Here is a 15,883-nt window from a genome sequence, read left to right as displayed (position 1 = left end):
TGAGCCACAGCGCCACTTCCCTTCAATGAATATTTTTGTACATGTAAAGGAGACTTTTTATATATGGATGAATATTCATCATTTCTTTGGGTTACGGTACACTTTTTTGTATACCTGTTGTACACCCATGGTATTTAAATAAAACAAATTAAAAAATCTTTTTCTCTTTTTGATGTTCAAAATATTGTGAGTAACATTCAGGATTTCACATGCTGAAACCAATGGTTAGTATCTGGAGAGAGGCTAGTGAATGCCAAGCTGTAATGGTGCAGTTAGGAAAAACTTAATTGGAGCTGGGTCAGGACAGGAAGAACATCAGCATGTTGCTGATGCAAGTCACTGTGAGGACAAAGAGGCTGTGTCTACTGCTCACATCAGCAACCCCCAGTGTTGGTGCTGCACTGTGTACAGTTTCTGAAGATTTTACAGTAATCATGTTAAAAGGGCTTACAAAATGTGATGCTCAGCTGAGAAAATCTTTGTTGGCTATTAAAGAAGAAGTCCCAGGAATATGTTCAGTTACTAAGACAATGACTGTATTTGTAATCTGAACCCTTAACTTCCTTCCTTGGGGAAGAATTCACCCATGACAATATTTATGGAATAGAGTACCCACCAGTCCACTTAAAGCATACCTGGTAAAGCATCCCATCATTTAGGCTATGCAATGGCTGTTACTTTATAAGCTAATAAAAACTGCTAGTGCTGTCTTCCACACAAATTAAAACAATGACGGAAAATATGGCTATTATGTTTTGAACAAGAGCCAGACAGAATATTGGTGCTTGTTGAAAATCTGAGGTGTGATGACAACGGAGCTTGAGCAACCCCAGATGTTGTATGGAATGTAAGCGGTGAATATGAACCCTTCAGAGTTTTCACATCTTTTCTCTAAAGAAGCCAGGGCCACCATCCATGATAGTGGATAAGAATGGGAGTAAATCTCTTCAGCAGAAAAATTGGAAACTCAATTGTGTCAATGCCTTTCTCATCATCTCTCTCTCTCTCTTTTTTTTTTTTTTTAAGAAACAAGTATCAAACCAAAAAACAAAACAAAAAATTTCATTTGCTTTTGTTTTTCCTATCCTGGACAAGAATTTCTAGTTTATATATCGAATTTCTTTCTAGACTGATTATGTTCCACCAGATGAGACAAAAAACAATGTCTGGCCCACACAATAGCAATTCAAGAAATCTTTTGATTAGAAAGGTAAGTACATGTGAAAAAGGCAATAACTCTTTTTGAAATATGTGGATTGTGAAGCCAAAAGGCAAATATCCTAAGTCATTCCAAATAGATGGTAGAATGAAGGCTAGGACCCAGGTTTTCCACATCTCCTGCCTGGCAACTACCAGCACATCATCCAGCCATACCAATATTAAATCTAAGAAGACTATGTGCACCAAGATAGAAAGAGGCTGATGTTGCTTCTACATAAAAGGAGATAGTCCAAATAGTTGCCACCCCTTTCAAAAGACTCAAGATTTGCGAAATAACTCAAGATGTGCAGGGTGCCGGTGGCTCAAGCCTGTAATCCTAGCTACTTAGGAACCTGAGAGGATAGAGGTTCAAAGCCAGCCAGGCAGGAATGTCTGTGAGACTCATATCTCCAATAAACCACCAGAAAGCCAGAAGTGCCCCTGTTGCTCAAGTGGTAGAATGCTCACCTTGAGCTGAAGAGCTCAGGGACAATGTCCAGGCCCAGAGTTCAAGTCCAACGACCAACCAAAGGAAAAAAAAAAGAACTCAAGAAGTAATTATCACTGTCTTTTTAGTAAGAATATTAGGAAACAGGAACATATTCAATTTTTTATAAGTAAAAAGAGAAGAAATGAAGCCACATCTGAAAAGAAAAGTGGAGAATTTGTTACAGAGTTATGTAATTTTCTTAAGTATACTGTGATCTCTGACAAGCATAAAGACAGAAATGTTGATTCCTGTCCTGCCACCAGTTCAGGAGGGAGTCATGCAATATGTATTATAATACATACATACATACACACACACATATATATATATATATATATATATATATATATATAATCACCTCCTCTGAGTGATCTTTAGCAATAGTTCAAGTCTAGTACAAGAAATAGGAAATGAGACAAAATGTGAGATCATTCTATGCTAAACACAAGCTTTGAAGCATAAGAGGACACAGAATGTTATGAAATTACAGTTAAGTTCAGGAGAACAAGAAAGTCTGGACATAGACAAAGCTAAAGAGGTTGTTGGCGTTTACTGCAACTTTGTAGAAATGGTGACTAGGTACCAAGGGCCTAAAAAGAGATTGAAACAAAACACCACATAAATATGATTGGTTCTTACACTTTATCCTTGTCACTACTTCTCTCTCACAACAGTTCATACACTCTCATTTTAATATTTGAGTCATGTATCTGCTGCTTTTACTTTCTCTCTTCATCATGAACTAGAAAGTTATCAACTTATAAACTAGGAAGTTATATTAAAAGTCCCAGGAGACTGGTGTTTGTATAGAATTCCTTTCCTGGCCAGAAGTGATGACTTACTCCTAAAGAGTAAGCCAATCTCCTAGGGAAACTGAGATTTAAATTCAAGGTCAGCCTGGGCAAAAGGGTTTGTGAGAGTCCAATAAAAAGCTGGTCATGGTAGTACCTGCCCTGTTATCCCAGTTTCATAAAAGTTTAAACATAAGGATCACAGACCAGGCTGACCTAGGTACAAACATGAGACTCTATTAAAATACAAAAATAAAATAACTAAAGTACAAAGGACAGCTAGGTCCACGGGGCTGCCCAAGTAGTAGTGTAAGTGTCTAGCAATGGCAAGCACCAATACTACACTTCCAATTCCTCCCCTCCTTCCCTTCTTTTCATGATCGTGTTTCTTTCTGCTAAGTCCTATTAACTATATCAAAGAATTAATAAATGATAAAATGATTTGCATCAATTATAAAACAGGGAACTTTTGTTTCTTTAGTGAAAAAAAGAGTTTCACTAAAAATTTGTAAATATTAAAAGTAAACATTCAAGAACAAAATAACTCTGGCATATTTAGACAATCATTTTGTTGTGTTTTTTGTTGTTGTTGTTTTTTTGGTCTGTCATAGGGATTGAACTCTAGGCCTGAACACTGTCCCTCAGCTCTTCAACTCAAGGCTAGCACTATACCATTTGAGCCACAGTGCCACTTCCGGTTTTCTGAGTGGTTTATTGGAGATAAGGGTCTCACAGACTTTCTTGACCAGGCTGGCTTTGAATCACGATCCTCAGATCTCAGCCTCCTGAGTAGCTAGGATTACAGGCATGAGCTACTGGCGTCCAGCTAGACAATCATTTTTTTACTGACTGAATTACTCAGAGGCACCCTAAAGTAGAATATGAAGAATGTTCCAATAAATTCATGTAAGAACTTGATAATATATCTCCTTGACGATAGTCTTGTTAATTCCCCACCACTGAAATTTTTTATACCTGTAATACCAAAAAGTTACTTAGCATTCAATACATATTTGCTAAACTAAGAATATCTGGCATCTAAAAGGAGAGGAAGAGTACATGGTTAAGGTGCCAAGTGGTATATCTGGATAGAGCAGCACTGATTAACAAAGTGTGACACCAGCACTTACATATTCTCCGTAGGTTTCTTGTGTTGGGGGTGGCGGTGGAGCTCTATACCCACTTGGAGGCACTCCTCTAGCCCTGGGAGTAAGAAGTCCTCTTCCCCGGCTCACGGGCCCTCGGGTAGAAAGGACTCCCCTCGGAGCTGGCGTTCCTCGTGGTACACCAACCCCAACTGGCCGGGCTGTAACTCCTCTTCCTCTGCAAGCAAATTCACAGTATTTATCATATTATCTGACATTCCAATCTTCACATACATTTATACCTCTAATAAACTGAGGTCCCCTATCCATATCAGATCTATAACAAATAAGAAGCAGGTATCTGTTTCCCTCCCCAAATTAAGATATTTAGGTATTCTAGCACAATTAGTCACACCAAGACCAAATTTATGGCTCAGGGACAGAGTGTGAAACAAAATTATGCAAAGAGCACATATATTGAAGACTTCTGGGTGATACCATGTGATAGTCATACTCATATGTGATCCTGATACTAGGAGAATGGTCTCTATCTTGCTCACTTACAGACAAGGAAATGGGGCTAAGAGAGGTTTAAAAAAAAAAAATGCCAGGAAATACACAGATGGCAAACAAAGCAAGGGCCAAAACATATGTCCCAGTTCCACTAGCGAGAAAAAAGGCAGGACAAACCAAATGCATGTAAGACAAGAATATAGTGACCATACTAAGGGTCGAAAATTGTGTCAAAGTCACTACAGCAAATATGGGGCAGAAAATCCAGTGGAGAAAATGAAAAAGTGAGAGTAGGCCATTCTACATCAGTTTTGCTTCCCTAATTACTTCTGATTATAATCACCTAGACCACAGAAGGGTCAGTAAGATAAAAAGAACTTCAAACTGTCTTAAGCTGCTATTTTAACGTATAAGCTTATACTCTCATTTGGAACTAAAGCTAAAACAACAACAACAATAACCTGTTTCACATCTCACTGTAAGAGTTAAGTTCAGATAGTTTATATTCAGCATCAGAAGTGTTATCAGTGGAGTATGCATGAGAATTCCAGTGGGTAAATAACTTGTTCTGTTATAGGATTGCAAAGTTATGAGAGCCACGTGACCATTCCCACAAAGCCAATAGCTTAGGTAGTTTAGGTTCAGAGGCTAAAAGACAGGGAACCTGAAGACAAGCAATCAAGTTTTCCAAGGAAAAGGAAGAACAAATCAGAGCAAAGTCTCTAGGAAAGAAGTGAGCCTGGCCTGCTTAACAGAGTAAGAAAAGTAGAAAATACAAATATAGGACCAAACAGAGAATAAAGTGGGTGTGAGGGGGTACACAATGTATTGACAGATTTGACTGTAAGAAATGCTTAGAATCTCAAATAAATATTTGCTGACCACAAGCATGTACACACATATCTTTGAAGTCTAGCATTGAACTAGTGAAAACACCACCACAAATGAAAACTCAGGATCAGAATGTGAATGCAAACTTAAAATAATCTCATGAGAGGATTTCCACCATCAAGACAATGACACAGCTTTAAATGACAAGTAATGTGTATACTGGATTCAAGATAATTTTTCATGTAGGTCCTGGAGACATGTTATGAAAGGACAAAACAAATTTGAAGACTTAAAGATGTATTTTAAGCATTTAAGTATTTTGTATGTGGCAGATCCTGGTAAAACACACAAACTTTTACAATAAAGATAAAGCTAAACTAGACTATGAACTAGTCTGAATACTACCAGGCCATCAACATTTTGGAATAAACATATAATCACATACTACAATCACATGTATCCTTTCAGAGGGAGCCAAAGTGATATCATAGACACCGGAGGAAAAGCAGGAATGAAGATGGGAGGAGGAGCTGGGTACCAGTGGCTTATGCCTGTCATCCTAGCTACTCAGGAGGCTGAGATCTGAGGATTGTGGTTCAAAGCCAGCCTAGGCAGGAAAGTCTGTGAGACTCTTATCTCCAATAAACCACTCAGAAAACCGGAAGTGGTGCATTGGCTCAAGTGGTAGAGCACTACCCTTGAGCTGAAGAGCTGAGGGACAGCGCTCAGGCCCAGGGTTCAAGCCCCACAAGTGACCAAAAACAAACAAAAGAAGATGGGAGGAGGGAGGAGAGGAGGTAGCCACAAGCCACAGAACACTGGTCCATTGTCAGGAACTGAAAGGCACAAGGAAAAGAATATCACCCAAGTTCTGGAGAGAACAAGGCCCTACCAACATGCTTTTGGACAAATGATAATGTATGGACATCTTGCTTCTATTATGCCAGAATAAATTCCTATTGTTTTCAAATATCAAATTCATGGAAATTTTTCACAGCAGGTATAGAACACTAATAAAGCATATAAGTAATATCTTATGATTACAAGTAAATGTAATGGTAGAAGAAATAGACACTATAGAGATTGGCTTTACTGAGACTATAACATGTAATGTCTCATGAAATCAACAACAACCCTATAAATAGCTCTTTTTTTTTTTAAGATAAACACCACTGTATCGTGCCCAATCCAGTGTGCAGTTGCCTTTTAAAGCAACTCTTACTTTCTTTAAATAATCTTGGAAACAGAAAAAAATGCCAAAGTATAAATTGAAAAGATCCACATAATCACCAGGATATCTAAATCTGTGTGTTACAGCTGAGCATTATGGTACACACCACTAATCCCAGAGCAGAGGGGGCAGAGGCAGGAAGAGGACAAGCTTCAGGCCAGCCTGGGCTACAGAAGGACATTCTGTCGAAATAAACAGACAAAAAAAAAAGGGGATGCCCTTTCTCTACTAACTTCTTCTAGAATACAGATTTAAAAAGGAAAACTAATTCTTGAATAAATCTGAGATAGTCATAACAGATTTTTTTATTCTTTAAAATCCTTTTCTATTAAAAGCAATTATTAACCAAAGACAAAAATAAAAACTGTTTATTTGTGGAGCAGATCAGTAATGTCCATATTAGAGCATTTATAATGAATAAAATGGTATGGGCATTCAGAACCCACTTGGTAGCTGACCCTGCATTTATCATTTATTATATCAGTGTCCTAATACAGCCAACCGTCCAATGGGAAAACTAGGGGATCAGCTCCTTAATGTGTGTATCAAAACATTTTATTTGCATAAAAACTTGCATTTCAAAGAATTAGTGTTAAATAATAATTACCCCAAAGCTATCAGCTCACAAATAGAACAGGTTAATTAGCAAGCTTAGATTTAAATATCTTACTCCCAAGTCAATCCCCCCGGGGTGACACTATGGTGTATGAACACAGGCTTTGTATAGGTACACTCATAGGTCTAGTTCTAGGTACTAATATGATCTGTTGTATAACTTTATGAACTGTGAAACTGTTGCTATGGCACATTTACCTAAAAAATAGTGCACCAGTTAAACTTACCTGGCTACGGCTGGGGTGGCTACACCTCTTGTACGTAGGGTGGGCTTCCCTCGCACCACTGGAACATCTGCATTCTCTGAACCACCATTCAGATATGTCAGTTCCTGAAGCTGAGCTTGCCGGATCTCGTCATTGTAGTCCTACACAGAAAAGAGAAAGTGGAGTTTGCTTCCTATTAGAAATACAAAAGTAAACTAGACACTGTAGATCATACCATAATCCTAGCTATTCAGAAGGTTGAGATCTGAGGATTGTGGTTTGAAGCCAGCTGAGGCAGGAAAGTCAGTGAGACTCTTATCTTCAAATAGCCACCAAAAAGCTAAGTACAGGTATGGCTCAAGAGGTCAGTGCTAACTTTGAGCCAATAAAGCTCAGTGACAGCACCCAGGTCCTGAGTTCAAACCCCAGGAAAGGTATAGACTTACACACACACACACATACACAAACACACACACACACACACACACACACACACACACACACACTTAGAAAAACTATGGTTTAATGATATAGTTTTTTAAAATGAGTTTATTAAATTGAAAATAAACAAATTTTTTGATAAGGGGAAAAAGTATTTTTCCCCAAGCTAAAATTCTGTATAACCAGCTATCACTCCTTTCATAGGCAACTTTCAAAATGAAACATTTGTAAAATGATTAAAATTCTATGTAAGTGCTATATGGGCATTATTATTTGCAATTCAATCTAGCCAGCTTGTATGAGAAAATAAGATGAGTGTCAGGTCAGAAAACCAAAGAGAAGTCATAGGAAGTCAAAGTTGTATTCACATTCGGCCAATTCCAAAGGATTTCCTGACAATAAAACCATCACTGACATAAAAAGAGCTTGGAGCAGGTTAGACCACAGTCCATTTCAGTAGGATAAAAGATGAATGAAAACAAGTCACAATACAAAGTAAAGGCAAGGGATACCATATCCCCATATGGCTAAGGAAAGGAAAGAGATAGAAATAACCACAGTTTGAAACAAAGAAGGATTTTTAAATAAAAGAAACGTAAAGATATTTTCAATGTGGACAGAAGATTCACAGAAATTTTCTGAATTATTTATAATTGCCTCTAAATGTTAGAAGAGTACTACAGATTCAATCATTATAGTCAATAAGTTAAAAATTCCATATCATACATGCTAACTTATTTTTATTCTCCTTCCAAAAAAATGAATCTACTCATTAACTATGAAGTAAAAGGGATTTTTAACCTCTAACTAAACAGTTATATGAAAGTAAATTTAATGTCTAAATGCATGTTAGCCATTGAGAATGAAAAAAAAATAGTTTTTAATGAAATCATGAAAACTAATGGAAATTCAATGATCTCTCTGATAATTCATTTTTCAGAGATATTTGCCAAAATATACCAATATTTATGTTAAAGGTTAATTCTAGGATCACTAATGGCATTGTAATCTTGACATAAAAACCCAAACTACTGATATGAAGACTGGCTAAATGAATCCTAGAATCTGCATACAGATTAGGCAGGTATTTTAAAAAGTAACATTAAATTTCAAATATGTATATGCTGACAAAGGTCCAAAATAATGTAAAGAATAAAGGTAATGAGAGCACATGGTCCTTTTGGGTCAGTGAGAAGCTATCAAAGCTTACCTATAAAGCAATCATTTTCACAGTTCGGAATCTAACTGAAGGTATATAACAAGCTGAAGATAATAAATTTACTGATGAAAAATGGCCAAATTGTGTTAAGAAAAGTAGGAATCTGAGGAAATTTGGCCTGGGGAGGTTACTACCCCTTCTTCTTATACTAATTGGTATACTAATTCAATTCCTCTAGGAGAGGAAAGCAGGAAAACCCTTCTACCAACCACTGTACAGTATAGACACAGTACCTTCCTGGAAGGGCATGGTTAAAATATCATGGAAAAAGAGGAAGAGAGAAACTAACTGCTGGAGAGGGCCCAGATATTGGACTTGCAAAAGAAGATATGGAAAAAATGGTCAATAATACCAATGAAAAGAGAGATGAACTTGACAGCAGACTTGAAGTGGCAAAAAAAACTAGTTAAATTGAAGAGAGGTCAATTAAAGTGACCTACTCTGAGGAACACAGGAAAACAGATGAAGAAAAGAAAGGCTGAAACTGGGACACCAATAGGTATACCAACATAAAAAAAAACCTGAAAAATTCAAGTAAATTCAAATAAATAACGACTAAAAAATTTCCACTAAATCACTACCAAAAAAAAAATCACTACCAAAAATCATTACCAAACTCATTACACTCATCCCAGAAGTGGACAGTGATTCAACAAAAAAGAAAACTAAAGATCACTCTCTGATTAATACAGATGCAAATTTTATTAATAAAATACTTCCTAACTGAATTCAACCACTCAAAAAACAAATCATACTCTATGATTAAGTTAGTTTCATCCCAGGGTTGCAAGGCTTGTTCAATATGTAAATCAATAAATATTATACTGCCCTTCAACAGAATTGAGGATGTGAACTACCTGATCTCAATGGATGCAGAAAAAAACCTAACATCATTTTTTAAATTAAAAACTTTGAAGAAGTTATGAATAGAAGAAACCATACCTCAACATAATAAAGAGTAAATATTACAAATCTACAGCCAACATCATACTAAATTCTGAAAAACTGAACCCACTTCCTGTAAATAAGGAATAAGAGAAGGATGTCCATGCTTTCTACCTTCATTCTGCATAGTACTGGAATTCCTAGCCACAGCACTAAGACAAAACAAAGGTACAAAAGAGATTCTACTTCAGAATCATAAAATCAATCAATCCCTCTAGTAGTATAGCCATTTTCATAATATTCAACTGTGAATCCATTGAGTCCACGGCTTTTTTTTTGAGTCTTTATTGCTATTTTGATTTTATTGTGTTAAGAGATACCACAGTACATGACTTCAAAAAATATATAGTATATAATATATTCATTACATTATGTATATACGTATACCATTTGCAGGGAAATGAACAGACCTGGAAAAAATTGTGTTGAATAAAGTAAGTAGGTTCAAAGACAGAGTAGGTGCATGTTTTCTCTTATATGTGGAAGTTAGATCTAAACTATAATCATATATGAAAACAGGGACATATGCAAATGTACACAAACTGACTAAAATATGGTATAAATGGGAGCAGATTCTTCTTGAAGAATTAGAACATAGCTTAACAACATGAATATCAGGAAGCTGAAACATGCCTTGACACAAGGGAATTAAGTTTAAGTGGACAGAGAACAGATGGATGAAGAGGGGAATGGTGCATGGCAAATAAAATCATGATACTGAATGTACATATGTGAAAATTAATCTAAGGCACTTGAGGGGATGGGTTGAGTTGGGATAAACTGGGGTGTAGGAGATTGATGGAAGATGACACGGATCAGCTGCACTGTACTCATGAATAGGCATACTGAATATAAATGTAGCAATATTATTTTAATCTATCTCAAACTCTATTATTTCATGTATAAAGAAAAGATAATGTTGGATAATTCATAATGACACTGTGAAGTCTCTAAAACACAAATATAAACTTTTGTAACAGACCAGTTAACCATTACTATACTAAGCACTATTAAGAATATATTAAAATGGCTCTAAAACACAAGCTAACTATGATCAAAAACTGTACTCACAGGGATGAGGAACTTTTTGATTTCTTCCAAAGCATGTCCCATTCGGGCATAAGCTTCTGCTGGTGGAGCAAACACTTCAATGAGCACATGGAGGTCATCATTGAGGTGAAAGTATTTTGCTTCCCCACTTTTCCTCAACTCTTCTTCCTGAAAAGGAAAAACATCATATTTTCAAATACTTCAGTAATAGAAAACTAAAGTCAAAATCACCTAAAACCTTTTTGATTATGGTAGTCAGAGAAGATTCCCTCAACAGCAAATATTACCCTAAAAAATGTTTCAATAAAAATCTTATCTTATTCCTGCTGGATTAAGTCTCGCTCTATTCTGCGACTGGCCCAGGAGCCAGCCCATCATCTGGCCTTGTCTGCATGCCCACCCTCTTCTGCCTACTCCTGCTTCCCTTGTTCTATTAATCCACTGGCTGCACAGGCTTCCTTTGTTTCCTATCCTGGTCAACCACCAAGCTAGCTTCTGTACTGGCTGTACTGTGTGCCCACGATGCTGATACACAGCATATATTTACCTCTCTCTAAACTAACTGCCATAGCTTGACTCACAATTCTCTATTTTCTCTCATTGCAATCTCACTGCCATGGAATGAATACCAACCATGTCTGTCTTATTTTGTGATGCTGGTGATACATTCTCCATGCCTAATAACTTGTAGAGTATACAGAAAATGTTCAACAAGTGGGTTTTGTGTACATATGTGTGTGTGTGCTGAGGCTTGAACTCAGGGCCTGGGCACTATCACTGAACTTTTTGTAGGTACTGATATCTAGAATTTTGAGTCTTCCATGTTTTTGCTTCAAACATTAAGATCAGAAATTAGTGGAATCTATACTTAGAAGGATGTCCAAAAGGTAGCACATCTTCCTAACCTTTTCAGAAAAACCTACCACATGAGACAAACCCAGGCAATTCTAGGACAGCACATTTCAGTTTCAGTGCTAGCCAACCGACCAACAAAGCAAATGCCAGAAGGTCTACCCTGTACTAGTTTAGCTTTCCTCACTATTTTGAATTTTTACAATAAAAGTAAGAAATGCAGAGAACAGATAAGGTTACAAAATCTAGTCAGGTTTAATTGAACCTCAACTATCTATACTAGTTATTAGCTGCATGAGCTTAGAGTACATATAATTTGAAAATTAATATGAAAAGTTAATTTGGTATTAATTCATGTATATTAGTGTAGGGCCATGGAGAACAGAATGGGTACAGATGAATGAACACAGGAGATACAGAATCTAATATCTGGGTACACTGCCTAACATACACTAGGCACTTCTAGTCTCTTTCACATATGTAGAAAGGACATTAGAAACAGAAGAAAATGACTGAAACAGAGTAAAATAAGATACCATAATATACTATTCATTTCCTTGAAATTTCCTTGAAAACATGAATTCTATAATAAGTGTAGTTTTAAAGATACACTGTACTCATGAACTGATTTTTGAATGGTAAATCTATGTACAACTAAAGATAATAAAAATGTAAGTTTAAAAAGTATATTCTTTTATGTCTTGTATTAATGAGAACATTTAAACAATTTAATTTGCAACACTTTCACAGTTGAAGCTTTAAAAAACTCGATTTACACATAACAGCATGTTTTATCTTTTCTCATCTTATAGCTAGTAATTTAAATGTAATTTTACTTTCCGGATCATATTCACAAACTTAGGTTAGGACAGACAGAATGGAATGTCTATTCTATAGCTACAACCAAGTGCCATTCCATAGAGTAATGTGTCTTTACTAGAAAGTTCTATGGGTTAATAAAGGTGAGAGGCAATATGATATTTGGGGAAGCATAAAGACTGTGAAGCTCTTTGCTCAAATCTCCAATCCAATACTTACCATACAACTTTGGGCAGGTTACTTTATCCTTCCCCTTAGGGCTGAATTTAAATGTGGATTATAACTGCATACTTATCTCATGGGGTTGCCACACTGGTATGCATTCGAATTAAGGCTCATTCATAGCATTCAAAAAGTGAGTATAGAAAAGGTAAATACTATCGCACAGCCACAACACTAATTATCTTCCTACTTTCAATGTAAGGCAAAATGTCCAGTTTGACATACAGTATTAGCAAAAGCTCAATAGATAATAACATCATTGTGATTATTAGTTACATATCCAGTTGATATATATGTATCAGTTGTAACTGCCATAACTTCATCAATGTAGCAAATGAAATAAAATGATTTTTAGAATGGGAGTTTAATACTGAGAGAATCTTTTTAGAAAGAAATACACGATTAACTGAGAATCTAAGCAGATCAAATTAGTAAAAAAGGATCAAATGAAATTAATATTTAACAATTTAAGGAGGATCTGATTATATGACAAAAGGTAAAAAATATTAGCAGTAGAATTCAAGTAGCACACATGACTTAAATCAGCATCTGTGGTCACCTTCAACAAAATAATTTATAAGGTTAAACTGATAGATCATGTGGCAAAGACAACATTACAGTTATGGACAGGAGGGAGAAGACTGCTAGAATAGCAGGAAATTGGCAGCTTCTTATGGTAGTCAAAAGATTAAAAAGGGGTTTGTATAGTTTGGGGTCTTAATGTCCCCAAAATATCTATGTTTTAAAAGTCTGTGTTAAAAAAAAAAAAAAAAAAAAAAAAAAAGGTACTCCTAAGAGGCAGCAGAAAGCTTTGGGCACAGGGACCGAGTGGGAAAGTACCAGGAGTATTCCTCAAAGAGAAAATGAGATCAATGTATTTCTCTTTGCTTCCTGGCCATGTGGTAAATGGTTTTTCACACCTCCTTAGCCACAAGGTGAATGGTTTTGCACAACCTGGCTATGAATGGTTTTGCACACTACACACTCCAAAAAACAGGGAGCATACAGGGAGCTATAAAAATGGGTACTTCCGGCGGCTCACGCCTGTAATCCTAGCTACTCAGGAGGCTGAGATCTGAGTATCGAGGTTCAAAGCCAGCCCGGGCAGGAAAGTCTCTGAGACTCTTAGTACCAATAAACCACTAGAAAACCAGAAGTGGCACTGTGGCTCAAGCGATACAGCGCTTGCCGTGAGCTGAAGAGCGCAGGGACAGCGCCCAAGCCCAGAGTTCAAGCCCCACGACCGGCCAAAATAAAAATGGGGGGGGGGGGTACTTCCACAACTGCAAATCAAAATAGTCCTTTTTTCCCTTATATATCGTGTGGTTCGAATATTTTTGTTACAGTGAAGGAAAGCTGACTACCATAAGGCTTTATGTTATCAATTCAAGAGCCAAAAAGCCAGAAGAATCCTGGAAGGTTTTGGTGCTTAGCCTAGGGTTAATGAATCCAACAAAAAGATGCAGAATTCAATCTCTGTTCTTCTGAATGACAATGCAGATATCCATTCCTCTTAGGCATGATTTAGAATAATATCTAGGTAAAAATATGAGCTTTGTAATGGCAACATTTGGGAGGATTTAAAGAATTCTCAGGGTGACATTGTCCAAAGAGAAATGTACTCTTTACCTGACTTATGTAACCATGTATACATCATCTTGACAATAATATTTTATTAAAAAGGAATTCCAATATCCAAATACCAAAATCCCAGAGTCGTCCACATCAGCAGAAGTCTACACAGCAAGACTTTCCTATGCTAAATGAACTGCAGACAGTTCCATGAAAAGGGATGACCAAAAGTCATGTTTTACTTTTATTGTGATACCATCTGGTCTACAATCAGATCCCTGCTTACTGTACGGACTCAGAAAACAAGAGAATGGAAGTTAAACCCAGAGAAGTGGCAAGACATATACAGTACCTTCACATCCCCTAGCATGTGATACTCCATCCTTGTCTCCCTAACAAGGATTTAGAACCTTTTCCTGGACTGAGTGTATACAATAGAAGAAATAGCTATATAGCTTAAGAATCAATGAACTGATTCTGATCTAACGCTGCTCCACTCAGGGCTACTTATCGATGTGGAGCTTGTAAGATCAGGAGATATGTAGAACTCTGGTCCGAGCCTAGGACAGTGAACTGAGAAGACTGAAAACACTTGGTGTGTGTTATTCTTCCCTCTGCAGGGTATCCTGATGGAATAAAAATGAGCATCCAACTGCACAACCATCTTTGGCCAGAAATGAGAGGAGTACTCCTTAAGTGGTAAGTGGTCTAGAAAAGAGGCCCAAATGTATTAAAACCAGATGCCTCATAGATGGAGAATAGGTACTCTGATTAGGCAGCCATGAGGGCCACGGGGAGGCAGATATCTGATGGCTCATTCCTTAACCATCTCAGACTGACAGAGATAGAAGTTATGCATTATTTCAACACAGACTCCCTTTTGTTAAAGGTGACTGGCTGTCAATTTCTTTCCTGAGTGAACAATACAACAACAGCAGAGGATACCACAAGCCTTTGGGACTATATAAGTTGGATAGCAATCTGATTATATTTAGGATCATTTTCATTAGTTAGGTAACAGGGTACTATTATTTGAATATACAATCTGGACAGAGATTTTCCTTCTTTACAAATCCTTTCTGTTTATAAAATTATGGTTGGACACCCTGATCACTATTCCTGCATCACACAAAAACAAACCAAGAAAAATCCTCCCTTCAAAAACTAAAACACTGCTTTAGACTAAGGAACTTGATTAACTACAATCAAGTACAAAGTAAGTACATAATGGATCCCTGTCTGTGGTTTTCACGCACATTCCATTACCAGATCATTTTATTAAAGATTGAATTAGAATACCAGCAAGTATAAAGTTCCTACAAGATACACACATGGAATTTCTGACTAACTGACCCATAATATGGTTTTATTTTCTCCTAATCCCAAAACAGAAGAGTCAAAGAATTTAAATAACATGTTCAGTAAGTAATGAACAAAACTTGGCCATGCCTAAGATTAATTTACAAATATGTACTGAAAATTCATGTTGAGTTTCTAACCAGTTCGACTGACCTGGGAATGGACATTTTAAACTGTTCTCCACAACAACCTGATACATGCCCTGATAGGTGAATGTCAAAAAGCCATATTTTCATTTTATTAATTTTTATTAAGATAATCAAATGAATTCCTGCTTCTCCTAGATAGTAACTCAAGTTCTCTGGACCTCAATTTTCTACTTGTAAATTAGAAGAATGCCATTATCTACCATTTTTCACCAAGGATAACTGAAGTAATGCCTATAAAATGTTCTACACTATGTCTAATTCTCAGCGGGTGTTCAATAAACATATAGTGATTA

The 15,883-nt window shown here is 36.6% G+C and overlaps 1 protein-coding gene across 3 annotated transcripts in view; it reads right to left on the bottom strand.

Moving 5' to 3' along the window:
- Positions 1 to 15,883, bottom strand: part of Khdrbs3 (KH RNA binding domain containing, signal transduction associated 3) — a 145,211-nt gene that overhangs the window by 66,274 nt on the left and 63,054 nt on the right. For all 3 annotated transcript variants that reach the window (XR_011365715.1, XM_069991454.1, XM_069991455.1), the window contains exons 4-6: positions 10,639 to 10,785; positions 6,984 to 7,123; positions 3,612 to 3,804 (exon numbers count right to left, since the gene is read on the bottom strand). Coding sequence is in view for 2 of the 3 variants with exons in the window: in XM_069991454.1 (XP_069847555.1) it covers positions 3,612 to 3,804; positions 6,984 to 7,123; positions 10,639 to 10,785 (480 nt within the window). In the remaining variant the exon portion in view is untranslated. The remainder of the gene's footprint in view (positions 1 to 3,611; positions 3,805 to 6,983; positions 7,124 to 10,638; positions 10,786 to 15,883) is intronic.

The sequence above is a fragment of the Dipodomys merriami genome, unplaced genomic scaffold (assembly GCF_024711535.1).
Source record: "Dipodomys merriami isolate MVZ:Mamm:240054 unplaced genomic scaffold, mDipMer1.0.p SCAF_4, whole genome shotgun sequence".
Classification (NCBI taxonomy): Eukaryota; Metazoa; Chordata; class Mammalia; order Rodentia; family Heteromyidae; genus Dipodomys; species Dipodomys merriami.
The sequence above is the reverse complement of the archived record's forward strand: the minus strand, read 5'-3'. Positions and strand labels throughout refer to the sequence as shown.